The 26,674-nt window shown below is 37.2% G+C and overlaps 1 protein-coding gene across 1 annotated transcript in view; it reads right to left on the bottom strand.

Annotated features, from left to right (window-relative positions):
- THSD7A (thrombospondin type 1 domain containing 7A) overlaps nt 1-26,674 on the bottom strand; it is a 388,294-nt gene that overhangs the window by 70,025 nt on the left and 291,595 nt on the right. Inside the window, exons 8-11 of the mRNA XM_081800925.1 lie at nt 21,486-21,785; nt 16,799-16,914; nt 6,383-6,515; nt 5,005-5,108 (exon numbers count right to left, since the gene is read on the bottom strand). Of these exons, the coding sequence (XP_081657051.1) occupies nt 5,005-5,108; nt 6,383-6,515; nt 16,799-16,914; nt 21,486-21,785 (653 nt within the window). The remainder of the gene's footprint in view (nt 1-5,004; nt 5,109-6,382; nt 6,516-16,798; nt 16,915-21,485; nt 21,786-26,674) is intronic.

Below are 26,674 nucleotides of genomic sequence, written 5' to 3'. Positions count from 1 at the left end.
TTTCGCACCCCTTCCCCAAAAGAATGCTGCAATTTCATCCTAAAGGTGTATATTTTACTCCTGTGACAGTGTTTAAAGTCCACTGCTCTTGGGGCACCTGGGTGGCTCAGCTGTTAAGCATCTGCCTTCGGCTCAGGTCATGATCCCAGGGTCCTGGGATCGAGCCCCACATCGGGCTCCCTGCTCGGCGGGAAGCCTGCTTCTCCCTCTCCCACTCCCCCTGCTTGTGTTCCTGCTCTCGCTAACTCTCTCTCTGTCAAATAAATAAATAAAATCTTAAAAAAAAAATAAAGTCCACTGATCTTATAACTAAAATAGTTCCTTTAATATTGAATTGAATGGAAAAAATTCTTCCCAAGTGACCAGATGAACTTCAGGGGTTCTCTGATCTTACTGAGTAATGACTACTCAGTACTATTAGAAGTTGTGACTCTATTATCGATTACTTGGCTTCAGAGTTTAGATCAGGGCTCAGCAAACTTTTTCTGTAAAGGACTAGATAGTAAATATTTTTGGGTCTGTGGGTCATATGGTTTCTGAAACAACCTGCTCAACTTTGCCTCATTCTCATGGAAGCAGCCATAGGCCATAGGTAAAGAAATGGGTGCACCTGTGTTCCAATAAATCTTTAGATGCAAAAAATAGAACAACAACAAAAACAAACAAAAAAATACCCAGGCTGTGAGAGAGATTGGGTGCACAGGCCACTGTTTGCTGACAGCTGGTCTAGACCAAGAGTTTGAGAAAAGCCATGCGATAAAACATTTTTATCTTCACAATCATACAGTGGTGAAGTTAGCAATCTCATATTTTAGTTCATATGGTGTCAGTTCCAACCCAACCAAGGGAATAGTAATTTAAAGCTAATGCCATGTTCTTTAGGTAAAAAGAAATGCTTAAAGATTATACAAATGCAGACAGGTTAGAGAAAAAGGGGACCTATTAATGGGAAAATACAATAACCACCTTTCCTCTTATTACAATATATTGTAGAGATCTGCAGCTTCATCAAATCCTATGGCTTCATCAAATCCTTTTATGGAAATGCTACCCAAATTTATATCTGCTGTCCTAAGCTATCTCTAGAGTGACATTTCTACATTTCAATGCATACCTGGATATTCCCAGTTGGCTCCCGTGCCATTATATCTAATGCACAATATAAAAAATATAATTTCTAAAATTAGTTCTTTCAGACCTAAGACGTTTCACCAATATCACAACTATTCTCAAGCTGAAAATACTGGAGTTAAAGGACCATATGATCATCTTTGAGTCACTTATTTCTATCTCTGCTTCTATAGTTTGCCACTAAGTCTTAAAGTTATTTTCCTCTACTGCATGTTGAAAATCCACTTATTTTTGCCCATTCTCACTACTGTGGTTCCAGTCTGAGCCCCAATTACTTCAGCCTCATATTACTACAACCCTGTGCTAGCTGGCATCCAGACCCACACGTCTTATCTTCCTAGTTTACTCTGTACATGCTGACAGATAAAACAGTGCTTTCATCAGGTCCTTGCTCCTACCACTTATTGAACGAGGCCAAAAATACTGATCCTGACATTTATAGCCTTCTACAAATTCACCCCAGGCTCTAGCTCACATCTCTGGAGCTTTAAACTACCTAATTTTCTGTGAACACTTTTAATGTTTTTGTTTTTCTTTCTCCAAATACTGAGCTTGTAATAATTGATCTTATTTTCTCTCCTTCCTACTTATTCTAATGTTATGGGACAAGTCAAGTCTCAGCCCATCCTTTAGGTCTTTCTTCAGTGCTTTAGCCTCAAATGATGGCTTTTGCAATGGATCAGTTTCAGTCTTTAACTCCCTCTCATTGGGTGATGTTACTGGTGATCTCATTTCCCTAACCGGATATAATTTCCTTGGCTTGAACATACACATCTTTTGCTGACATTCATGGCTCTTTCTACACAGTCTTCTGAATTCAAACACAGTTGAATGAGTGACTGAAACAAGAAAGTCTGATGTATGGGAGAGGATGGGGGTAGCTTCTCTACAGTCTTTGCTGATTGATCCTAATCCTTACCATATAATTATTTTAATCATCAAAAAAAAAAAAAACAAAAAAAACAGCGCAAGTTGGCATTTTAGTCTCTGATCAGATAAGAACAAAGATGAAAACAGCAAGAATCTGACAGGCAGAGTTCTGAAAACAGCCATGACCATCAAAGGAAGAAAAGTCTGCCTTTTTGCCACCAGCAAAAGATACTTCTATACTCTTAATTCTCCTCATTTCATGTTTCTGTAGGAACATAGGCTCTAAGAAAAAGCATCTTTAATCACCCAAGGCAACAAAGAAAAAGGCTATCTTTATATGGAAGTCGAAGGGGTTCTTCTGAATGTATTTATGCAGAAATGATTTGTTATAATGCAGCTTTCTCTTCCCAGATATACTGAGAATAGAAGAGATTGCTAAAACAGAGTAAGTTGTCTGACAAATATGCCAAGATGAGAAAACGTTATTTAAGTACAGGCAAGGACGAGGCACCAGTAACAGGAAACGAAGAATGGAACAGTGAGAAAAGCAGGAGAAAGTAGCTTCGAGGAAGCTAGAGGAAACTCCCCTTTTCTTTTTTTTTTTTTTAAAGATTTTATTTATTTATTTGAGAGAGAGAGAATGAGAGAGAGAGAACACATGAGAGGGGATAGGGTCAGAGGACGAAGCAGACTCCCCACCGAGCTGGAAGCCCGATGTGGGACTCGATCCAGGGACTCCAGGATCATGACCTGAGCTGAAGGCAGTCGCCCAACCAACTGAGCCACCCAGGCGCCCCTGAAACTCCCCTTTTCAAGCTGGGAGCGGGTGACAGTATTTGATACAATGAAGCAGACGCCCAGGTGGAGGAATGCACAGAGGTTTTCAGATTTGGAAATAAGACTGTTGCCAGTAATCACAAAAAGAACAGTTTCTATGCAGATTGTGTGCTGAAAAACAAAAGGCCCATGTTAATATTTTTGCTTTTATGCCTACCATGACCTCTGTGCACATTCCCTGGGGCCATGATCTAACGGGAAGGGGGAAGGAATTAACGCTGAAGGAAGACTTAATGTGCACAAAGCACTGTGGGGATCATTATGTTCTCAGCCTCTGAGGGAGGAAATGAATGAACCACAGTTGTGCAGTGGTTAAGGAATAATTTGGAACTGAAACTGTTTTCACACTTGTGCTGTTTTACCATATCTCAGGTTTCCTCCCGTGCTATTTTATAAAAATACGGCTTTCATCTGTTTTACCTAACTTCATTTCACACTTTGATCCCCGGGTATTATCTATGCATAGACTGTAGAATACGAAAATTGGAAAAATCCTGAAAGACCATTTGGTCCAACCCTCTTTTCTTTTTTTTTTCATTTAAATTAACTGAAAGCCAGGAAGGTGAAGGGATGAGCAAGCCTCACCCTGTGTTAGTGAAAGAACTAGACTAAAACTCATGTTTCCTGATTCCCAAATTCAAGCCTGCTTCATTATAAACTCTATGTAGGGCCCGAGTTGAATGCAACTGTATGCTTGACTCAGGAGGAATGAGCAAGGTAGAACAAGAAGCTCTTTTGTCACTCAATTTCTCGATGCATGGTTTGAAATGGGGAGAATGACTTTCAATTCTAAGTACCTAAGTCTCTCTAACAGTAATAGGAGATAGTTATGTTTTCACCATAGCTGATGGTGAAGGATAAATAAGGAAAATTAAGCTTATGAAATAAAATTCTAAAAATTGCTAGGTAGTTAATATTCTTTATAAACTAAATTTTAGGTTTCAAATAAGGATTTCTAAAAGGACGATGATAAAAATAGAAGATGTTAGGACGCCTGGGTGGCTCAGTTGGTTAAGCAACTGCCTTCGGCTCAGATCATGATCCTGGAGTCCCGGGATCGAGTCCTACATCAGGCTCCCTGCTCGGTGGGGAGTCTGCTTCTCCCTCTGACCCTCCCCCCCTCATGCTCTCTCTCTCTCTCAAATAAATAAATAAATAAAAATCTTAAAAAAAAAAAAATAGAAGACGCTACTCCCAAGTTAAAAAAGCAACCTTTTCACTGTCAAGGATCAAAATCAACGAAAACTGGAATTCTGTATGTTCAGACTTTTGCATCATCACCACATACATGACTACAAATGAGGGGGCAAAACACATTTTTATGAATTAAAAAAAGGTGGCTGGGTATTTAATTACATAGTCAGCTACATTTTAAGTATGTAGCAGGAACTTACATGCTCAAAGTCAATATAAGTAAAAACAATCATATTCTCTAAAGGCTGAACTTGCTACGAGTATAAACAACATGTCCCAAAGCTTGGGATGTATTATCCACAATATCTCGTAAATAACCACACTACCCAGTAAATGTTGGAAACGTTTCCGTCACTCATTTCTGCAAGATTCCATGTTATCTAGTAATGCAGACAGATTGCAGTCCACATATGGCAGGTTTTGAGTAAATAAATCTGCCATTTAAAAATCAGTACTGAGTATGAACAGGATTGGGCATAGCCATGGCAACATTAGGAATGTCACTGCTGAGAATTTCTGGAAAGTTAACCAATTATAGTACATTATACACATGCACATATATAGTTCATACGGGCAAGGATGTAAGGATCTCATTGACTGTTAGGGTGACAAGCAAACTGTTATGGAATGCCATGATCCAAAAACTAACCAAAAAATCCCAAACAAGCTGCAGGGTGCAGTATCGTCCTAACCTTCTCAAGAGCTTGCTTTGGTTATCTTCTAAATATGAATGAAGGAAAAATTCAACCAGAGGAGTTATAGGCTCCTGTCCAAGAACAAAGGACACAATTTAAAAGGATGAGTTTCCATGTCGCCGTGTCAGGTGGAATGGGTAGAAGTGGACTGAGGTCTGTTGCTCTGGTCGCTAGGCATGGTGCATGGCATCAGAGCGACAGACTCATAAAGCTAGTGGTTAAGTGAGTGGTGATGGAGAAATGAAAAGCCAATCAAGTGTGGAGTGGAGCCTCCCACCTCTTGCCTGGTGTCCGGGTCCGCAGCCTTCCTGCGCTCCGGCGCTGTCCTGTCGCACGCTCCAAGGGACCAACTGGCATCTGCGCCATTTGTGAGTCTTCCACCTGCAAGGAAAGAACAGAAGCCTCACAGGGAGGAGGCAAAAATGCCAGGCAAACCATAGGGAGATGGTGGCATGGAAACATGACTTTGACCGCTACCAGTGGGAATATATTTCACAATGCTCAGTCCTGTCTAAATGTAATTTGGATCTCTATCGAGACATTGTAAAAAGCAGCATTGAATATACAAGTACTTCCTATGGCTGTGGAGACAAGAGTTCATCATTGTCAATTTCTATAGAAATGAACTCTATAGAGGCATTTAGCCTTCTTTTTTAAAACTGAAGTATAGTTGATACTTGTCACATTTTATTAGGACTGCCATCAGATGTAGCAGATAGTACTAGAAGTGAGGCATTCCATTTAAGTAAGGTATGTTTATTTTATATTTGAGTTATGAAACTGTATTCAAGTCATGAGCCTTCTGTATGGTATCTTTTGGTTAGCATTGCAGGGGTAACTGAGAAACTGCAATTACAATACATTTTACAAAAACAAATCTCCCACATAAATAAGTTTGGGGCTGATAGTTGTCAGTCAGTGTTCAGAGTAAACATGCATTTATACTGTTTGTCATATCAGAATTAAATACAGAGAAAATAAGATGGCAAATCTGCCATCAGATTCATCAGATTCATCTTATTTTGTGATCACACATTCCATCAGTTAATGCCGTAATATATCATCTGTCATCAGATTGCGATTATGTACCACATCAAGTTTCAGTTCGGTGCTTTCTTTTAACAGTTATGAGGAAAAATTTCCCTAATAATTATCAGGATGATGATCTATAGCTTGAATAACCTGCATTTTCCTTGGGGTGGCCACAAATGAACGGCACAGACATCTTATTAGCATCACTGAAATAAAGGTGTCATTTTGTGAACCAGAATGCCGGCATCTATGAGGAACAGGTGCTCTTTGGAGTCAGGGGAGGAATGCTTAGGCTATTTCCTCTACCAGGAAAAGAATTGCTTATGTGTTTCATAATTATTAACCATTTCTCTGGATTTCTTACAGTTTATATCACCATAAGACATTTCCCCCAATCCCTGGAGCTAGTGACACAATTTGGAAATTTACACAAATATTTGTCTCCGTGGAGATAATTTCGGTAACAGGGCAGCTCCCCTAAATGCTAACAGCCACAGCCAGTGCAAATTCCACTGAGCCTACAGGACCATCCTTGGCTTTCTTGTCTCAACGTTGGAAAGAAAATGGTCTTGGAGTATTTGCTCAGTGCATGGCTTACAATGCTTCTCCTTTAACCCCATTACCTGTAGCTCTGGCACACTTGAGGGGCCTCACAGACTTTCTCTTCATAGAGTGGGTCCATGCAGTCCCTGCCTCCGTTGGCTGGCAGCTGAATGATGACCCGGTGCCGAGACTGCTTTCTGACTCCGGAGTCCCCTGGAATGAGGCAGCTTTTTAACTGCTGTACCCTGCTCTGATAAAACAATCTCCAAATGCCAGCCCGTGTGAAGACATTACATTGCTTCCAGCATCATGTGCTTTGATAGCCCTGAACGAGAGGCCTCATCTAGTCTCATCATTTTCTAAATTCTCCAGACCCTTATACTGAGAACCAAACCAATTTATATTCCAAAATGTGAAAAACAGAGAAAAGAGTTCCATAGTCAACTAAGCTTGCTAATGTGCAGATACAAAGTAATTGCTCTTTTGTATATTTCTTTCCCCTCGAGAAATATGACAGATCTAATTAATTTATCTTCCTCTACCTTAAGTTTATTTTTATGCCATTTCACATGGTCCTGTTTACCACATGGGACTCATACAGTTCTAATGAATCTTTCTTAGGAGACTATATTCAATGTTTTAGTGTGAAATTTTATTTCTTTGTTATTCACTTAATTTGAAATGCATACCTTATAAATTATTCTAGTCATTTATTATTCATGTTAAACAGTCTAAGATCTTCAATTCAGGTCACATTCTAAACATCAGGGCTGTAAGTAGTGAAACAAAAATGGTTTCTTAGAGGCAGAATTTTTACAGAAGCATTCAGAGTATCAATTACTGTAAGTAAATAACTCCAAATTATGTTTAAAAAAACCAATGGAAATAATTAAGATTTACCTTCAATGAAGGTATCAACTTGACAGTATTACTCATCTAAAGATGTCCAAATATTTTAGTATTTGAAAGAGACAACGTACAAGACTTGACAACTTTAATAAAAGATATTCTAATTTATAATATATACACCCTTTAAGGACAAACGACCACATGGCACAATTTTACTTATATTAGAATTCCCTAAAGAATTATTTTAATAGCGTTCCCCTGATGCATTTATGTTTTTTTGCAAGATCATTAAATATTTGATATGCAGATATAAGAACAGAGAAATTTAGAAGGGTTAGCAGTCCCTAACAATGGATGCTTAATAAAAAATTAAATGGAACTAAGTTATTGTGTTAGTAGGAAAATGTGATTTGACAATTAGAACTTTCTAATAAGGGACATCTTTCCTCATGAAGTCTGGGTATCCCTCAACATGGTCTGGGCAAGTGACTCCCAGCAATGTGGACTGAAGATTTCCATAATAGAGGGGAGAAAGAATCAGATTAAAGATTCCTAAATGTCTGACTACATAGGAGAATTTCTTTCAAAAACTGAAAGTAAGGGGTGCCTGGATGGATCAGTCCTTAAGCATCTGCCTTTGGCTCAGGTCATGATCCCAGCATCCTGGGATTGAGCACCGCCCCCCATGGGGCTCCCTCCTCCACGGGAGGCCTGCTTCTCCCTCTCCCACTCCCCCCACTCCGCTTGTGTTCCCTCTCTCACTGTGTCTCTGTCAAATAAATAAATAAAATCTTTAAAAAAAAAAAACTGAAAATAAAAACAAAAACAGATTTCTCAGCCTATACCCAGAACTACTAAGTCAGAATCTCTGGGGGCTGGATTTGGGAATCTGGTGTTTACAAAGCTTGCCAGGGAACTGTGAATGAAGAGCCAGTTTGAGATCTACTGGAATAGACGACCTTGTATATCTTATCCCAGTTTAAGGTTCTAGGGTTCACACGTAAGTTTTTAGCATCATTCCCATTGTGGGGGAAACCCGTACTACAAGTGATTGCGTTAACTATTTCAGTGAATAATTAGAATACGACAGGTAATAAAGTAGGGAATTAGGGGCTGGAGGTAGTGGGTAGCAGAGAATTAAAGCATTTGAAAATATTGTCAAAGACTTTTTTTTAGTTGTAACAATAGCAGTTTGAATGCCAGTTGCAACCTCTACATATTAAATATTATTTATCTAGGAAAGATCTAAGAAATGTCAATGGGACTTCTAATAAAATTGCTAATGCTGCCTCCATCCATTATGTTGTTCCAATGGCCCCTATTTTAAAGCCCAGGTGATAAATTCCTCTAGTAATTTAGAGCTAGGAAAATTTTGTTTCCCTTGACAATCTGTTAAGACTCTTACCTTTGATTCCCTGTTCCTCTTACAAGCTTCTATTTTTTGCTTTGTTCACCAGAATCTCAAGGCTAATTTTCTTCCCCTGCAGGAGCTTACCTTAACTTTGACTTTATCGTATAATTTTTCTCTTCCTCTCCCCTTTCCCCAACTCTATGTACTACCTGACTCCATCCTTCTTTTACACTTTCTCTTCTTCTTTTTTTAATGTTACGATCTGTCTTTCATCTTTTTAAAAGAGTATACAAACCACATATTTATTCTTATCGTGTTTAACATTGGGGAGAGGAAGGAGGTAGTTGTTTGTTTAACAGGGAAAGAAGGAAAGAACATGGAGGAGCGGGTCTTTGTTTCCCGGATGGTCAAGATTCTCAGAGTGAGTAACTCGCCAACCCTTCTCTGCCTGCAGGCAGACAACATAGACGGAATTGAGACCCCAGGGATCTGGAACCTGGAGGAGACAATGAGTTCAGCCTCAGTGGCCCCTTATACACGAAAGCTCCTCGTCACTAACTATCACCTGGGACACAGGCAGTGCTGTTCAGATTTGAGAAGCAGCAGGTAGAGTGTTTCAATCCTACTTCATTTTTTGACTTGAAAGCAAATATTTCACCTCAGGTACAACTCTGAAACATTCTAGTGTCTTTTCATCCACAATGTCCACAAGCTTGTATTTGATATATAAGACCACGATAACTCTTTTCACTTCCATAATTGATTCCACAGTGGCAATCCGCTTATTCTTAAAAAAGTTCAAATACCTTGACCTCGTGCAGCCCACAGAACAGAGACTGTGAGCTGATGAAAGCAGAACATTCCAAACATATAACACCGACAGAGGAAGTTTAATGGGGTTACACAGGAAGTGTCACGATATCCATGTTTCTATCCACCGGGAGGTGCGTTGACTCTCAGATCTCAGTTAGGAAATTACTTGTATACTCAAAGAAACAGCACTGTGGAGCTCAGCCAGGTTACAGAGCCCTCAGATCAGAATGCAGACAAAGGGAGAGCTACGGCACATATTTAAAAAGAAAAGTGGATGGTTTCTCACTAATAACTTGAGCTGGCAAACTTGGAATTTTACAACCTTCATAGTTTTCTGTATGCATTTGCACCCAATTTATTGTACGTGGTTGATAGACATGCATAGCTTCCATTTATCTTTGTGTATTAGCACGTAGAACACCAGTCACACATGGTAAGGATTTAATAAATATTTGCTGAATGAGCCCACATTTATTTCACTTCTCAACTGGACTGTTAGTTAGCATCTTCTATTTCTTTTTATCCATGTCCTTATAGTAGGAAGCACATGGGTACGAAGTCTGTGCACTGAGGATTAATAAAAAAATAAGGGATTGTTTTGTTCATTGGAAATAATAAACATGGGGAAAATAGAGAAATATTCCTGTAGTGTTTATACTTGAAAATATCTATCTAGGATAGAAATAGAAAAAAGGGATTAGATATTCAGAAAACAATTATGTGATAATGAGGCACACAGACTCAGAGGGTATGCAATCGCTCATGTAGTCATAGCATTTTACAGATTAAGACATTCAAGATAAATTTCACCAGAGAATTTACTTGATGGGAGGACTTAAAGGGCAGGCAAAACTAAGGTTTGTTAAGTTAGACGGGGGATGGATGGCAGGCTGGAGCAGCAGAGTGCTAGGAAATTGAAAGGGAAATGTTTCATGCAAGAAGCAAAATGTAAAGGTAGTTTTCATATGCTTGGGGGTAATTCTAGTGCCATATTGCTTCAGGGCACAGAATAGATTTCTCTGCAATATCCTTTCTAGCTCTCAAGTCAATAAATGCAGTTTAGAAAAAAGGAGTGAACAGAATTTGAAAGGTAAAATTATTATTTAATCAAAAGTATTGATGTTTTTAAGATTATAGTTACAAGTAATTTACATGCATGAATGTTTCCTATTTTTAAGTCCTGTGTAAAAACTTATAAAAATTTGGAAAAAGTTAACAAGTGCATTGATTTGGGGATTAAAACTACTCTCTACTCCATACTGATCTTTATTGGCATTGATTTTTCAAGACACATCTTGAGAGAGGGCTGAATAACATTTCAAATAATTCTTTTTGTTCTTCCTGGCATGCTAAGCTATTCTAATCCATCTTCTGCAATACTACAGTGTAACTTTACCTCTTTAAAGTGATTTTTATTTTATTTAGTTATTATATTTTAAGAATTTTCTTCCCTTTTTTTTTTTTTTTAAGATTTTATTTATTTATTTTTGAGAGACGGGGGGTGGGGAGCAGAGGGAGAAGCAGGCTCCCAAGGAGCAGGGAGCCTGATGCAGGACTCAATCCCAGGACCCTGGGATCATGACCTGAGACGAAGGCAGACGCTTAACCGTCTGAGCCACCCAGGCGCCCTAAAATGATTTTTAAAGGGAGGGTGGTTCCACATTTTCATAAGTCTAAAACTCTAATAAGATTTAGACTTTACCTGCAGAATTAAAAAAAACACCCTATCCTTGAGTTAATTTCCTGTTGCTATTATCTATCCTTGAACATAGAACTCCATTTACTATTTTTAATTGTGTGCTGAAATCAGTGTTATTTCACTAAAGCTTGGATTATTCCCATTTCATACCAAATAATGAAAAAAAAAAAACAAACAAACAAAACCCTAACCACATGTCATTGCTTTTTTTCCCCTTACAACAATAGGCTAGTTTTCTATAACACCACTGTATTGTTATCAGTTAAGGCAGTCTACAGGCAAAAACAGAAAAGGCTTCTCCAGGACCACAATACATCTTGGCACTGTTGTCCAACAGCAACGCCCTCTCCCACCCCCTAGGCTTTATTTCCTCAATACACAATTAGAGTTATTCTTTTAAAGTCTGAGTGCCTAGGTTTAGGGTTTCTGAAAGCCTTTTGTTATATGAGATTCAGTACAGAGCTTCCAAGTAGAACAAGCAGGGCTGGTCTCCTGCTCCTGCTGAGATGACCTGTGCTCGACTGAAACAGCCCTGCCTCTCGGAGAGCTTCCTGTCACAGGACAGCAGGTTTCTGAGCTGGCATTCTTGCACACCTTGGCCACTACCACCCGAGAGCTCCAGGGGAGAGAACAGTAGCCTAGTGGCACCGTGCATTTTAATTCACAGCAGTTACTAAATCCTTCAAGAGACCAGCCCAACTAAACTCATTCTATATCTCACATATCTGTCACTCACCACAAGAAACAGCACTGTTGCCACCACCCCCTCCTGACCCCCCACATGTCTTCCGTCATCATCTGGACCCACAGCACTCCCTACATGTGTAACCTGATTTTCAATTTCTCATTTTATTCCATCCTCTAATCTTTCCACCTTGACACCCATTAGAACACATGGTCTCTCATCTTCTATCTCTTCTTGGAAAGTTTCCTTCCTATTTTTTGCCAGTGGAAGCTGATTCTAGCCATGTCCTAGACTTCTCTTCTCCTTTTATCTTTAAAGATCTCCAACTCCTCTGTCATCAACATTCCATCAGCTATCCACCTTGTAGCCGCCAGCTACCAACATTTCATTAATTAACAACTGTAGAATGTCCCTCAATGAAATCCTTTCTTTTCCTACTCCTGCCACCACTCTACTGGCTTTGGCAACCACATGGTTATTCCATGCAAGGTGCTGGGCTCTGAATTACTGTACCTCCTCATCTTCAATGACCTTTTCCTCCATTTCAAATCAATTACTAGCGCTTTCCATTCATCTCCTTTGAAAGCACCCTTGATACCCTGTTCCTCTCTTTTTTCCTTGTACTTTCCTGGGAAAGCCTCACTTCCATCCCAAACCAACTTAGATTGCACACTCCATTATTACAATGAAGACTCCTTTGAAAACACCCTTGATACCCTGTTCCTCTCTTTTTTCCTTGTACTTTCCTGGGAAAGCCCCAATTCTAATCAAAACCAATTATTTGGTTACACTTTTTCTGCACTCAGGCAGCTGAACATGGCTGGAGAAACAATGACAACTGTGTTGAGCAATTCCTTTTTAAAGACATAACTAAGTGGGCACTCCATGTTGCCTAGAAATTCTACATGTTATTAGCTTGTCTGCTTTTGCATTCTCCAAAATGATGTCACATCTTTTCTTTCCTCAACCCCCCTGCACCTGTGCCTTGATCCTTCATACTCATTGAGAGATTAGAACCATCACTAAATGCCTGGTCAGTCTCATACCACCAGACTATAAGCTTCTTGAGAACAAGGAACATTGATTTCCTTGTTTACTGCTATAACATTTATATTTAAAATTGTGCTTGGCATATTTATTTGAGAAATCTTTGTAGAAAGAAAAAAAATTATAATTGCTTAAAATAATATATATGATGTTTAATGACATAATGAGCATTTAAAAATAATTATCACTAAACATAACAAATAACAAATAATAATCACATTTTTTTCTTCATCATGATCTAAATACTTTTCTCACACTGGTACACAAACTTCTAAGAAAGACTGCATTAATAAGTCAAATTAAAACATTCACTAGACAGGGGCGCCTGGGTGGCTCAGTTGTTAAGCGTCTGCCTTCGGCTTGGGTCATGATCCCAGAGTCCTGGGATTGAGCCCCGCATCGGGCTGCCTGCTCAGCAGGAAGCCTGCTTCTCCCTCTCCACTACCCCTGCTTGTGTTCGCTCTCTCACGTTCTCTTTTTCTGTCAAATAAAAAAAAATAAAATCTTCAAAAAAAAAATTCACTAGACATTGACCATATGCAGCATGAAGGTTATTTCCTACAGGAACTTAAATAAAAAGAAAATATGGGATCGATGGATGGATAGATAAATCAATCAATCAATCAATCAATCATTAAAAGGCTAACCAATAAATTATGTCAGTTGGATCATGGTTCACAAAGCATAGAGCCCTTTACCATATATTTTCCTCATTTGTGCCACAGAACAACTCATAGATGTTATAAGCAAGGCTTGGCGAGCTTAAGTATCTTGCATAAGGTTACCTGGCTGCTAAGTGGCCAAGACAGGTGTTCAGACAAGATTTGCTGATTTAAAGTTCACCCATTCCATTATACCATAAGACCCACTACTTACACGTATGCTCCAAAACTAAAAATTGTGTCCTGCTATACATAAGTCCAATCTGGTCTTCTATAACTTGTCTCCATTCTTCTTTCCAACTTCACATCTTGATTTTTCTCCCTACCCTCTGGGCTCCCAATGGGCTAGTTGTCATTTTCTTCTCAAACAACACACATTCACATGGTCATCCAAGAGTTTTCCTGATGCTTTTGGTCATCTCTTGGGATTCTTTTATGTGTTCCCTCTTTTAAAAGATTGCTTCTACCTTCATTTCAACAAGATTTTCCCTACTATTTGTTCCCTCAATAATTTCCCTCTTCCCTTCCTTAGAGCTCTGTTTTACCACTAAATCTTATTATCAAGTCTTAATATTATCTGGTTTATATTGAAGAGTTTTGCATTTTAGAACTCGTATTATTTTATTCTATAATTTAAATGAAATCAAAAGCTTCATTGAGGTCAGGGACTGTGTCTTCTCTACAGGGCCATTAATGTACCAGTTATATATAGGAATCAATAAATAAGAAATCCAATAAGTTTTTATGCATATATATATGAGTATTAATTTAATTAACATGTACATAGTATTTACAGTCTATTTATTTATCTGTCTGCTAAATTTTATTTAAAGGGCCTTATGTAAGTAATCATAGTTTGTCACATAATTTTTGAAAAAAATTTATAAATGGTCAGAGAACAAATCACTTTCTTAGTACTGCAAAAATCAGCAGAAATCAAAATAAATATTATATTATTTGATTTTAAATTATAGAATTTTTATAATTAAATTATATCTTTTGTTTCTTTTCCAGGCATATATAATACATAATAAAATAAATGCATTTTTAAGAACTCACAGAAGAAAATTCATAGGCTACTAAACCAGTTTCTAATACCTGGATATATCCCAATATCCCAAACTAATTTCAAATGAAGACCTAAAGAAATGAGAAAAATTTACCTGATTCCTCACTTTTGTGACTATCCTAGATTCAATTTAATGGAATATTTTATGTTTTTCAACTTTATTTCCTTGAACTACTTTAGAGCATTTCAAGTTTTATTTTAAAATACTTTACTCAGTACAAAGAAATATTTAATATAAGAAGAAGGCAAAGGTTTTTCTCCACCTTCAAAAATTTCACTTAAAAATGGTTTGTGTTAGTTTGTTAATTACATGATTATAAGTGTAACCGCACATATTTTGGAATTATTAGTAAATGGCCTTATCTCATACTAACATGAACCTTAAGTATAAAACATTAAGAATAAAATTTGAAAGTACATGAATTCCAGGTAATAAATAACCTTTTTTATTGTAGTGATGAATAACTAGCATTTACCACAGAAATATTGACTGATAAAGTACAATTCTGTTGCTGATTATGACCAAGCCAAACAATATCATATGTTATTTAAAGAAAATAAGAGAGGAAAATGGAAAAGTTGTCAGTGACACTGCTTTATGGCTAAGTTTAATGCCATTAACACTGTTTTGAAAATATTAATGCTTAAAACTTTTTGCACCAAAACCTGTTTAGATGTCTTAAAAGACCTTTAAAATCAAAATTTTATATCCTTGCTCACTTAATGGTTTAATTTTATTTGATGTTTCAAAGGTACCTAAAATTTTTTGAAAAGCATAAAAAGGAACTCATGTTTTAACTGTATAAAATGATAATCACACTGTAAAAACAATCCATTATTAAATTTATGATCTCATATAATATCTTAAGGATTTAAATAATTTTTGGCAATTTAAAATGGTTGTTAATCTAGAAATTGATTCTTCTTCTTTTTTTAAAATGATTTCACTTGTGGGGCGCCTGGGTGGCTCAGTTGGTTAAGCGACTGCCTTCGGCTCAGGTCATGATCCTGGAGTCCCAGGATCGAGTCCTGCATTGGGCTCCCTGTTCGGCGGGGAGTCTGCTTCTCCCTCTGACCCTCCTCCCTCTCATGCTCTCTGTCTCTCATTCTCTCTCTCTCAAATAAATAAATAAAATCTTTAAAAAAAAAATAAAAAAAATAAATAAAATGATTTCACTTGTTTAGAGAGAAAGAGTAAATGGGGGAAAGGACATATAATATCTTAAGGATTTAAATAATTTTTGGCAATTTAAAATAGTTGTTAATCTAGAAATTGATTCTTCTTCTTCTTTTTTTAAAATGATTTCACTTGTTTAGAGAGAAAGAGTAAATGGGGGAAAGGACAGAGGGAGAGAGAACCTCAAGCAGCTCTGCACTGAGTGTGGAACACGGACATGGGGCTTGATCTCATGACCCTGCGATCATGACCAGAGCCCAAATCAAGAGTCAGATGCTTAACCAACTGGGCCACCCCGGCCCCCCTAGAAGTTGATTCTTAATTGAATCTCTTTAGTAAGAGTCCAGAAGCATAAATAAAATAAAAGCATAAAAAAATTTAAGAAAAGCTATCTGTATTTGCTGGGAGAGTAAAATAAAAAAAAAAAAAAAAGAGACAGCATCACCCGTGACACTGAGAGAAAATTTGCTCAGGTATTGCATAAGTTACCTGGAGGATACTGATATCTTTCTCAGCAGCAATGAGAAAGGACCCCATCCTGGAGGGTAAAGAATTATCAAAGTGTCTGCCATGATATTAAAGAGTCTTTGTAAGTAATAAGAGCAAAACCAAACCAAACTGGGAACAAATCCTCATCCTGCAAATGCCTCATGGCACCTAAGTATTGGAAGAGGTACAATCCGGCCATTTTTCTCTTTCCTTTATTCCCAGCCTTGGGGGCTGCATAATTGAATCTATGGTGAATCTGGGCCCATGGCTATCTATTTCTTTCCAGTAAGAGGGCTGGAAGCCATGAGTACTGATAAGATTGCTGTACATTCTTTTTGAAATACACAGGGACACTATACATTCTTTTAGAATTAATGTTAAAGGAAACCTTATTAATATAATAAAGTCTAGAATCCATTCATTTTGATCTACATCATATAGTCTTAAATCAGTTTTTGGCTTAAAACTCATTTGTTTGGTTCTTTAAAACTGTGTTATTTTCTAGAAGGAAACTAGAATTTTATGGCATGCACGACAAACCAGGATTACCCAGCCCCATGTAAGAATCACAAACATGCTCAGCCAGAAGAACTTGGAGGTCCTGCCTGGTGAGTGTTTTCTAGGTGAGTAGCCTTCAGAACTCTGTAGCTCATACCTTCTTTACATGAGGAGGGGCATGATGTCCAGTCACTATATGGTGTCACAATACAGTCCTTCCTACAAGGAAGCAGACAGGGTCTCACTGTTTCAGGTCGAAGGCTTTCAGGACACCTAGAAAATGCAAAGGGAAATTACTTTGCCTCTTTGGTAACCCAAAAAACCAGGTAATTTAGTACCTTTAAATCTTTCATTACTAAAACTGCTAAACAGTCACCAACCTGTATTATTTAACTTCCAGGAGCCTGTTTGTTTTTGCTAAGAATTTTACAACTAAATTAATTCTTCCAAACTAGACCTCAATAAAGCTTCTCAAGGCAGGATGTGTAAATTTAATAATAGTAATTGTGCTACTAGAACAAAATGTAATAATTATACCTTATCCCCTTATAAAAATCTCTCCATTAATAAATACATATTTTCTAACTTGCTCTATAAGAAATTTGTGGAAATTCAAATTACTAATTTAAGGACAAATTCTGCATCTTTGTATAAATAAATAGGCTTGTTGCTGATTATAAGTTTCCAGATTATTCTACACTTTATTTTTACAAAATATGTGTGGCATAAAATAAATTTATAATGGAGTATATCCAATACACAGTACATGCTCAAAGAGGACTATATTTATAGCTGTATATTTCTTAATAAATAACAAAATAATGAAAGTATATAGAGCATTATGATAAGCAATTTTTTGCTTTACTCATGGTTTCATTTAGTGTCTCTATTCTTATTTTTTTCTTCCATGCTGTCCCCAGTTTCAAATTATCCCAATTATGGGATTTTAAGTATATTCATAAATTAAAATATTTTGGGGACAAAAAGAGTGAATATAATTAAAACAAAAATTGTCAACCAGTAATTCAAAGAAAAATAAAATACTGTGTTTTTGACAAATTATAGTAAAACTAATTATTTTCAAAAATACAGCAAACATCTATTATTTATTAGGAACACAAGAGAAAGATAATGAGAAAACACAAATGTCTTACTTTATACAAGAGTTTTTACTTTTTAAAAGGTAACTATAGGAAGCTGATGTAAGAGTTTTAAGTATACTGTCTTATTGATTGTATACTTAAGTGATTTTTAAGTTTCCTAATTCTTCCCTGTATCTTCAAGATCTGATTCTACTATTGCTAGTGGTCAAATACTGACCACTAGCATTAACACTAGAAGAGGATGTATATTAAGGACAACAAAACATAATTCATATGGCCTAATTCATATAACTAAAAGTAACTTATTGTTCTGATTCCTAAGGAGTTCTCTTTTGAGGTCATATAAATCTCTGACAAGGAAGCTAAGAGGCAGTGAAGAAATAAACCAAACCACTAGTATTATTAGTTGCTGGAATAACTTGGCAAATTAGTGAAAAATGGGATTTAAAAATACTCCCAATGGGAGAAGCCAAATTTTCTGTAGGTCAGGATAAATTGTCTTTTAACAAGTAAATTAATCAGGTTTTCACAACTGAACTATGAGTGAAAAAAAAAAAATCAACATCATTAATCTCCTTTCCATAATTTCTTTGTAACACTTTGCTGACACTTCACTTCTTATATAACTTGTATTACACTTATTTATCTACATGTTCCATCTCATACATAAATATTAGGTTCTATTCAAGTATACAGATACATGCTTTCCTCTCTCACTCTGTATCACTAGAGTTTATTTGGAAGTGGATTTGAAAAATATATTGGACTCAAGATTTCAAAAAGAAATCATCACCCTGGTTTATGGTTTTTTTTAAAAGAAGAGTTACTATCCTATTAAAGATTTTAATTAATTAATTAATTAATTAATTTGACAGAGAGAGAGAGACAGCAAGAGAGGGAACACAAGCAGGGGGAGTGGGAAAGGGAGAAGCAGGCTTCCCGCTGAGCAGGAAGCCCGATGCAGGGCTCGATCCCAAGACCCTGGGATCATGACCCGAGCCGAAGGCAGATGCTCAATGACTGAGCCACCCAGGCAACCCTCCCTGGTTTATGTTGAGGATAACCTTGGATTTTCCTAATTGCTAGGACCACAAAGAAATTTAGATGTGAGTCACAGAAGTTATGAATTGTTACAACTGAACTTATAAATAACTAGAATTATAATTTAACCTGTATTCTTAGCCAGGAAACATTGTATGGCAAACCCCACATATAATACTGTTAATTCTTTTGGAATTATGGAATTATTGATTAGTTATTATTATTGCAGGCACTACTTTTCAATGAAGCAATTTTACAACTTTAATAATGGGAGAGCATTCATAGCAAGCTCTTCAAATTTTAGCCCTTTATAAATCAATGGAATTTACAATGTTATCGTTGACAACCTCCAAAACTCTGTTTTAGTTTAGAAATATCCACGGCAAGATACTTGGCTAGCTGTGGAGAACAAAATTACTAACAACAAAGCCGTTAAATGAACACACAAAGATAAATTATACAGCCTAGATTACATCCAATAAAATGAATTCAGACTTCCTTTGGTGAAGCAATTGGTTCAGTCAACATGCTTCTTTTCTCCTTTGTAGTGTTTCTATTTAGTGTTTGTGGTTTAAATCAAGGAATTGATTTCCCCCCAAATCTTATTCAAGGTCAAATTAAACAGATGTGATAGGAGTTGAAGTTTGTTACTCGGAGGATAGATAAGATCAATAACATTGATTTTACCATTGCACAGTAATCTGTTTTATTAAGAGGAGTTTAAAACAATGTTTCTATTTGCATTTTTGTTTCAAATGCCTAGCACTGAAAAGCATTCGCTGAATTTAACCTAGCTTTTAGGGATAAGGGCAGTAACAACACCTTCTTCTGGTTTCACAATATTTGCTTAATTTTTCAGAACTTTAATGGCAAAGTAAATCCATTTAATTTGACAAATCTATACACGTATCCAGGTCGTTGAATAAAGGCTGTAAGGGCAAAGCAAATTTTTAATGGATTATTGTGGTGGTTTGACATAGGGCTTCAGGATACCCTTCCTATTGAATGATTTAATGACATTAATCCATCAGGCTCTTTCACACATAGGTTTATACACATGTATACCTATTGCTTAGCAAAAACAGTCTGTAACTTGGAAAAGTGTGGAAAATATCAACAGCGGTATTTGTAGGTGATAACTGAGGATCAGGAACAGACTGAGCTCACTTGTAGCAGCTCAGCATAATAACCCTCAATCCTGTGCCAGTTTGGTCAGGTTATAATCCTCTGCAGGGAATATTTCTACCTGCATGCTTGTCCCAGCAAGACCCAGAATCTTCCAGGACTTGGCACTTCAGCCCCTACTGTTATTGCCAGAGACTTTTAATACACTGCACATTAACTTCCTGTGTTACATTGTTTCCAACTTTAGCATTATTTCTCTTAAAATAGTGGTTTGGGGCTACCTATTCAGGATGTGGAATAGTTTCTCAATTTATTCAAGTCTTCTGGCATATATTTTCTAATGTTTCAGAATTTCAAACTATATAATCAAATGAAGTATGGGGCAAAATATCCTTAATGTCTGGAACCCTGGCCACGTAAAAACAACTCCTAATGGGATTATTATTTATCCCCTGAAGTTTTCCATACATCAGGTACATTATTATCATTTCCCTGAAACACTAGGAAGGATCTCAAATTTTTAAGAGAAAATAATACTCTCCCAGATTTATTGAGTGCTTGTATTATTTTTTTTTTTATTAAATCCTTTCAATAAACTTTGAAAACTAAGGCCAGAATCGGTTAAGGAGCATGCTTAAGGTCACACATAATATTGAAGCACCTGGCCTAGTATTTGGAAATTACCAGGCCGTTTTTATACCAATGCAAAACTGACTGGTTTGACTTTCCATGTTTCACATGGCTAAGGAGATTTGAATTCTAAAAGATTTATGCTGTCTGTATCTCAAAAGATAAAAGTGTTTTTTTTCCCCCCTTAAAGGAATACGTTTTTGGAGCTGATTTATTAATTTTCTCGAAGAATTGATTAGTTCAGTTATGCCCTGACATGTTTTCGTTTATATTTCTCACAGGGCACGTATAATATGCCAACTTTCTGGTTCTTTGTCCTCCCCTCTAGCAAATCGTTTGCCTTGTTATTACACTATTTGTAACCACAGTGAGAAACTGATGATTTTTCTACTTATCATAACACTCATCCTATCCCAAGGCTCTCTCTTGGAAGTAAATGGCTTATTCATTTAACCATTAAAAGATGTAATAAGTTTGGCCTCAGTATTTTTGATATAGTATTTTCTAGGGGAAATGAAAGGCAGATCATAGAAGGCTAGAGCCCAATTAAACTCGATTGGCAGACTTGATAGCCTACGGGTACATAGGAGGTCATGGATGACCTGCACTGCTAGGACTTCATCTACTGTCATTATTGATCAGCCAGGCCCAGAGCAAGCATTCCTTTCACAGCCTCACTAGCTTAATAAAAGGAGGGAGGGCTACTGTAAAACTGAAAGTGGGTACCACATAGAAATATTTCTACAGAATTTATAGATCCCAGGTACAAGACTCCGGCACAGTTACAACTTTATCAGCGGCTGACATTCAAAACAAACAAGTCTTACTCTTGAGGACAGCTGTGACAAACATCAAAATGCTTCATTTCATGAAGCAAGTGAAGCCTGAGCCAATCCCCTGCATGGTTGACCACAGGATTTACTGTTCTCATTCTAAAGCCCTTACTTTTTGGGTCCTACTTGGCCCACATTGACCCGCACACAGATGACTTTTCTTGTCTGCATGCCAACAGAGCAAGAGGCCTCCCCATTCCAAGTTGTGGTTGTGTTGAAGGATGATACTGAAGTGTCCTCGATGCACTGGCCCCAGGGACCAGTTTGCCAGTGGTACACAGTACAAGGATGCTCATTACAGCTGCGCACCTCTTGCAAAGCACTGCTATTTGGACATTGAGCTCCACCTGTAAAAATGGACAACGTAAGAGGGTTAGATATGGTGCCAACAGGAAACTTACCATTCTTTCCTCTTTGGAATTAACAATAACAATGATACCTGCCATGTGGTAGCACATACCGTGTGACCAGCACACTGCTAGGAAGGCAAATTACATATTTATCTTATATCTTTTGGCACCCTCCGGCTTAAAATTTAAGCTATGTAGTATGCATATTTGTTTTGGGGGACTATGGAGGACCTCAAAGACAGAGGCCATTATCCTCCAAAGAAGTAGAAAATGAGGTACAAATGGAGCCTAGGGATTGCTCACTAATGGAAACATGGGGATTGAGATTCTGTGGATGGAGAAAACCCAGTGTGTTTTCAAATGTTAGCCCCCAAATTGAAAATCTTAAATACATGGTTTGAAGTAAGGCATATTTTAATGTATTAGGCTTTAGGGTGATTAGAAACAGGGGTTTAAAATCAACTGATGCTGTCTGATCTTCCATAGTGCTACTGGAAAAGCCATGTAGTAATGATAATACCATGTTTCTTCCAAACTAGGATGTCATTGGCTGTTAAGATATATTATCATTTTGTGTGTCAAAGAAAGAGCAATGGCTACAAGTTAAACTGTGATACACTGCTTCCTTATCAATCTTAATTTTTACTGTATGCTTACTGAAATAGATTTGTAGGATTTATTTACATGGTTTTAAAAATATATATCACTCAATTGCACACATTAAAAGGGAAGACATTCCTAAATGTCCTTTACATTCAGAGTCTGAATCTTCTGAGCCACTTTTTAACCCACACTCATCAAAGTTTGCCCTCCTATACAGAGTCATCCCTCTGGTATCAAAAATGTTGATGATGCAGGATTTTTTTTTTTTTTTTAATATTCCCTATTGTCTCTGGGGCTTTCTTCCAGGATACTGGTACCCATGTCTAAGTTTTGATGCTGGTGCATTCTTAATTGCACCAGAAGATGTCAACAAAAGACTTCAGCAAGCAACTGAGGACTGTTTCTTAGGTGTTTTTGTTTATTTTTGGCAGAAATATCATGGACTCGCTATTGCCACCAGGAACAGGTACTAGCAATGGCAGCGAAGTTATTGCTATCTGGCTGCCGTGACTTTAAGACGCATCTATTGTAAGATGCAATAACTACAGAGATGATAAAAGGTAAAAGGGACGCGTCTTTTAATCAATAGAATATGGTGTGAAGTTGTCATTATGGAACCATTTTTTATGTGCTAGCCCTTATAAGTACTTTGTAGGGGGGACCTCATTTTATACCCCAAACTGCCTTACAAGTTAAAAATGATAAAGTGGATGAGCCAATACAGCTTAGATGATGTAATGGTAATAGCTCAGAATTTATGGAGCCCAGTTTCTTACCACTATGCTATTTATAATGCCAATTACAAAAATAAAAAGCTTTATATTGTTTAAAACTGAGTAGGAGGAATTTATAGTTTATTTTATTGATAATTTAATCTATTTGAATTTATGTAGCCTTTGGATTTAATCTGTTTGAACCTAGTAGCCTTTTGAATTTAAGAACAGAAAATACTTGGTTGTTGGGGCACCTGCGTGCCTGTCAGTTGGGTGCCTGACTCTTGATTCTGGCTCAGGTCATGATCTCGGGGTCCATGATCTTGGAGCCCCGAGTCAGCCTCCATGCTCATCAGGGAGTCTGCCTGAGGGTTCTTTCTCTCTCCCTCTGCCCCTCCCTCTACTTTCTCTCTCTCTCAAATAAATAAAATCTAAAAGAAAAAAAGAAAATACCTGGTTGTTAAATAAGAAAAGGTGATTCAATAGCTAGTGATCCTCACATGGAAGATGGCCCCAAAATTTGAGATATGGGTAAAAGTCATAAACAAAACCATACCCTGAGATGATCTTTATCGCTTCACTTATGATTAAGTACATCCCTCTAATTCAGCGAATAAATTGGTAGGCAGTGTCTATGAGAATTTAACTGCAATTCAGAATCATTTATACAGTGTTGAACATGGGATCAACATCAGAATAACCTGCATTAAGCAGCATTTCATTAAAGTCCCCTGATTCATGATGGTGCAAACATCTGTCACAGATGATAGCCTGCCTTCCATCACACAGCTCAGTGACCCTGGCAGCCTCTGAAAAGTTTAGGATTTGACTAGGAATGGATTCTAAAGCATACTAATTGGATCGGGGAGAAGTAAATGAGCACTCTTATAACCCATTCCCTGAGGCTCTAGATTCATCCAATCTTATCTCTAAGACAAACACCTAATTACAGACATTAAATATATACATTTTATGTAACCATTTTAACCATACCTTTATATTTAATAGTAAAATTATTGGTCTTTTACGAAAAAAGCATTTATTTACCTCATTTTCACTGTGGGCGTACGTATACTGTTTAAACTGTGATTCTAAAACTCTTGAATTGTTTTTGACGTTGGAATTGACTCGTTGGTTTTGGAAGATCTGGTAGGAGAAAAACTTCTACAACATCAGCGTAACGTGTCATGGAACAGCAAGATGGCTGTTAAGTTTATAGACATAAAGGCTATTTATTTTCTTGCCCCAATCCACATTAAAGCCACATCAGCAGTTTTGGTCTGATGTCAAGATACTCGTGCAGATAAGCCCCAGTGTGGTCTTAATTATAACAACGATATGGCAATTTTGAAAGCATGGCTTGGGGTAATCAGTCATTGCAGCATCGTCCTGTTGTTTTGGGAATAATTTTACGGTAGAAAAATTGATAGATATAATATTGAATTTATTTATTATTTATGGGAAGATCTAATCCCAGACATGTGGGAATATTTCCATAGTACTGGGGAAATTATAAAATGTCACCTATGACAAAATTAGTAATAAATGGTATTTTAAAAAAATCCTCAGACACATAAAAATATATGCTTCATACTAATGTGACTATATAGGCTTTCTATCATTCCATCAAGTGGAAAGACTTTATACTTTGATGAAATTCTACTGTATAAATAAATGTCCCTGCTTATATAAAAATACCAACTATTATATGTGAAACTTCTCTTATAAAAATGAAAAAGTGACTTTTCCTTTCCACATCAAGCCTATAAAAGCTGTGTTAACATACATTTGAACAGAGCTGTGGTGTTTCTGGTTCCGGCATTGAAGTTCTTATAATTTAAACGGCAGATTGAAAAGATAAAAGAACCTTTTTCAAAACATTAATTGGATACATTTATATTGAGTTCTATAGTATGCAATGTTTATGTCCAATACTTCAAGAGACAGATACCCACAGGGGTTAGAAATAGTTTTTGCTGCTCTCAAGGATCTTCTAAGGCAGTGAGGAAAAGTAGTAGGGTGGGCAAGCATACAAATGGGTATAATTTTAGGCAGAATACAGTAATCACATTAAAAGAGGTAGCATAATTGAGATTCAAAAGTTTAAGTTTCCATTAGTTTTGGGGCAACTGAAAAATGCCTCAGTAGGAGGCACTGAGATGAGTTTCGTAGGAGTAGGATTTTGACAAGCAGCATCTGGGAAGGGAGAGAAAAAGGGAACATTTTACTTAAGCAGAGGAACAAATAAAAGCTAAGGCATGCAGGCAGGTATGACGTTGGGAACTAGCAATATTGATGCAGTCCACCGGAGTACCAAGTTCACACAGAGACGTAACAGGCAATAAGGAAAAGAAAGTGGACGGGCTCATGCTAAGGAGTGGCTATTAGCATACTATGAATTACAGCTTTAAAATGCCTGTAATTTTGCCTGCTTATTGCAGCCCGGATCCCTTTGACAGCAGACCACCCCTGGGCAAAAAGCACACGGGCAATGGCATGATTTCGGGGAACGGAAGGGAAGAATGTTAGCCACACAGAACCTCAGAAGATTCTGCTGTAGCACACCATCCTTAATCCCCGCCCCCCCCACCCCCCCACCCCCGCCTTTGTTTTCCCTGGCAGAGAGAGGAAGAAGACATTCCACTGTGAAGTCCGCATAAATCTTGTGTGGTGGTTGTGGTTATGCAAGGACAGACTGAAACAGAACTCCTTTTTCAAAGTCAAGAATGGGAGGATAGGAAGTGACAGTACTTTTACTTGGAAGGCAGAATTCCGTGTGTATATACATAGATAGTGGATTCTGGATTCTTCAAATTCATCCAGGAATAAAAGTGCTCCTTGGCTCTTAGGATTAAAACCCTTTAGCTGTGAAAACCCAAAGTTAATTCCTCTCCTCAATGTTTTATACTTTAAAATATAATTTTTGAAGACTGCTAATTATTTGAGAAAAAATTGGCATAATTCTATTTCAGTTTGCATCTATTTCTGTATTTATAAAGCAGGTGTAAAGATGCACTAACATTTGGCTGATGAAGTTATAATATCAGGTCATTTTGAACTTTCAAAAAAAAATCCTCTCATTTCTTGCTCTGTAAGGATAATTAACTATGTAATGAAGTTGTTATTATACTCAGTGGAAAACATTTTGAAAATCATTTTTTCTTTTTAAACATGGTTTCAAAAAATTCAGAAGGCTTTAAATCTAACACCAATTTTGAAATTTCTTATTCAAATTCAACATACTACGTTTTATATTAAATTTATGCCAGGCTGAAGTGTTAAAAGATTGCTACCTTCCAGATCTTCCCAACACAATTTTTTTTTTTTTTTTCAGGGCAAATAACATCTGCACCTTTATCCCCACACTGGGTGGTTAGGCCTGAGACACTAACGAATCATTCTATAAAACCCAAAGGAAACAAGGGGCGAGTGCAAGTCCAGGGAATAGGTCAAGGTCACACAGAAAGGTCACTGTTATGAAAATGCTCCTGGTCATACACTTCAGCCACCACTTTGCGGCCAGCAAACCAGCACGTGTTGAGGGCCTGGATGGTCTTGTGAGTCTCAGAGGCTATGGAAAACTGCACAAAAATCTTGATATGAATTCTGCATCCTCCTCCTCGAATAATTTTAAA

The sequence above is a fragment of the Leptonychotes weddellii genome, chromosome 12 (assembly GCF_054177405.1).
Source record: "Leptonychotes weddellii isolate Sample4059 chromosome 12, ASM5417740v2, whole genome shotgun sequence".
NCBI lineage: Eukaryota > Metazoa > Chordata > Mammalia > Carnivora > Phocidae > Leptonychotes > Leptonychotes weddellii.
This window is presented reverse-complemented; position numbering and strand designations above follow the sequence as displayed.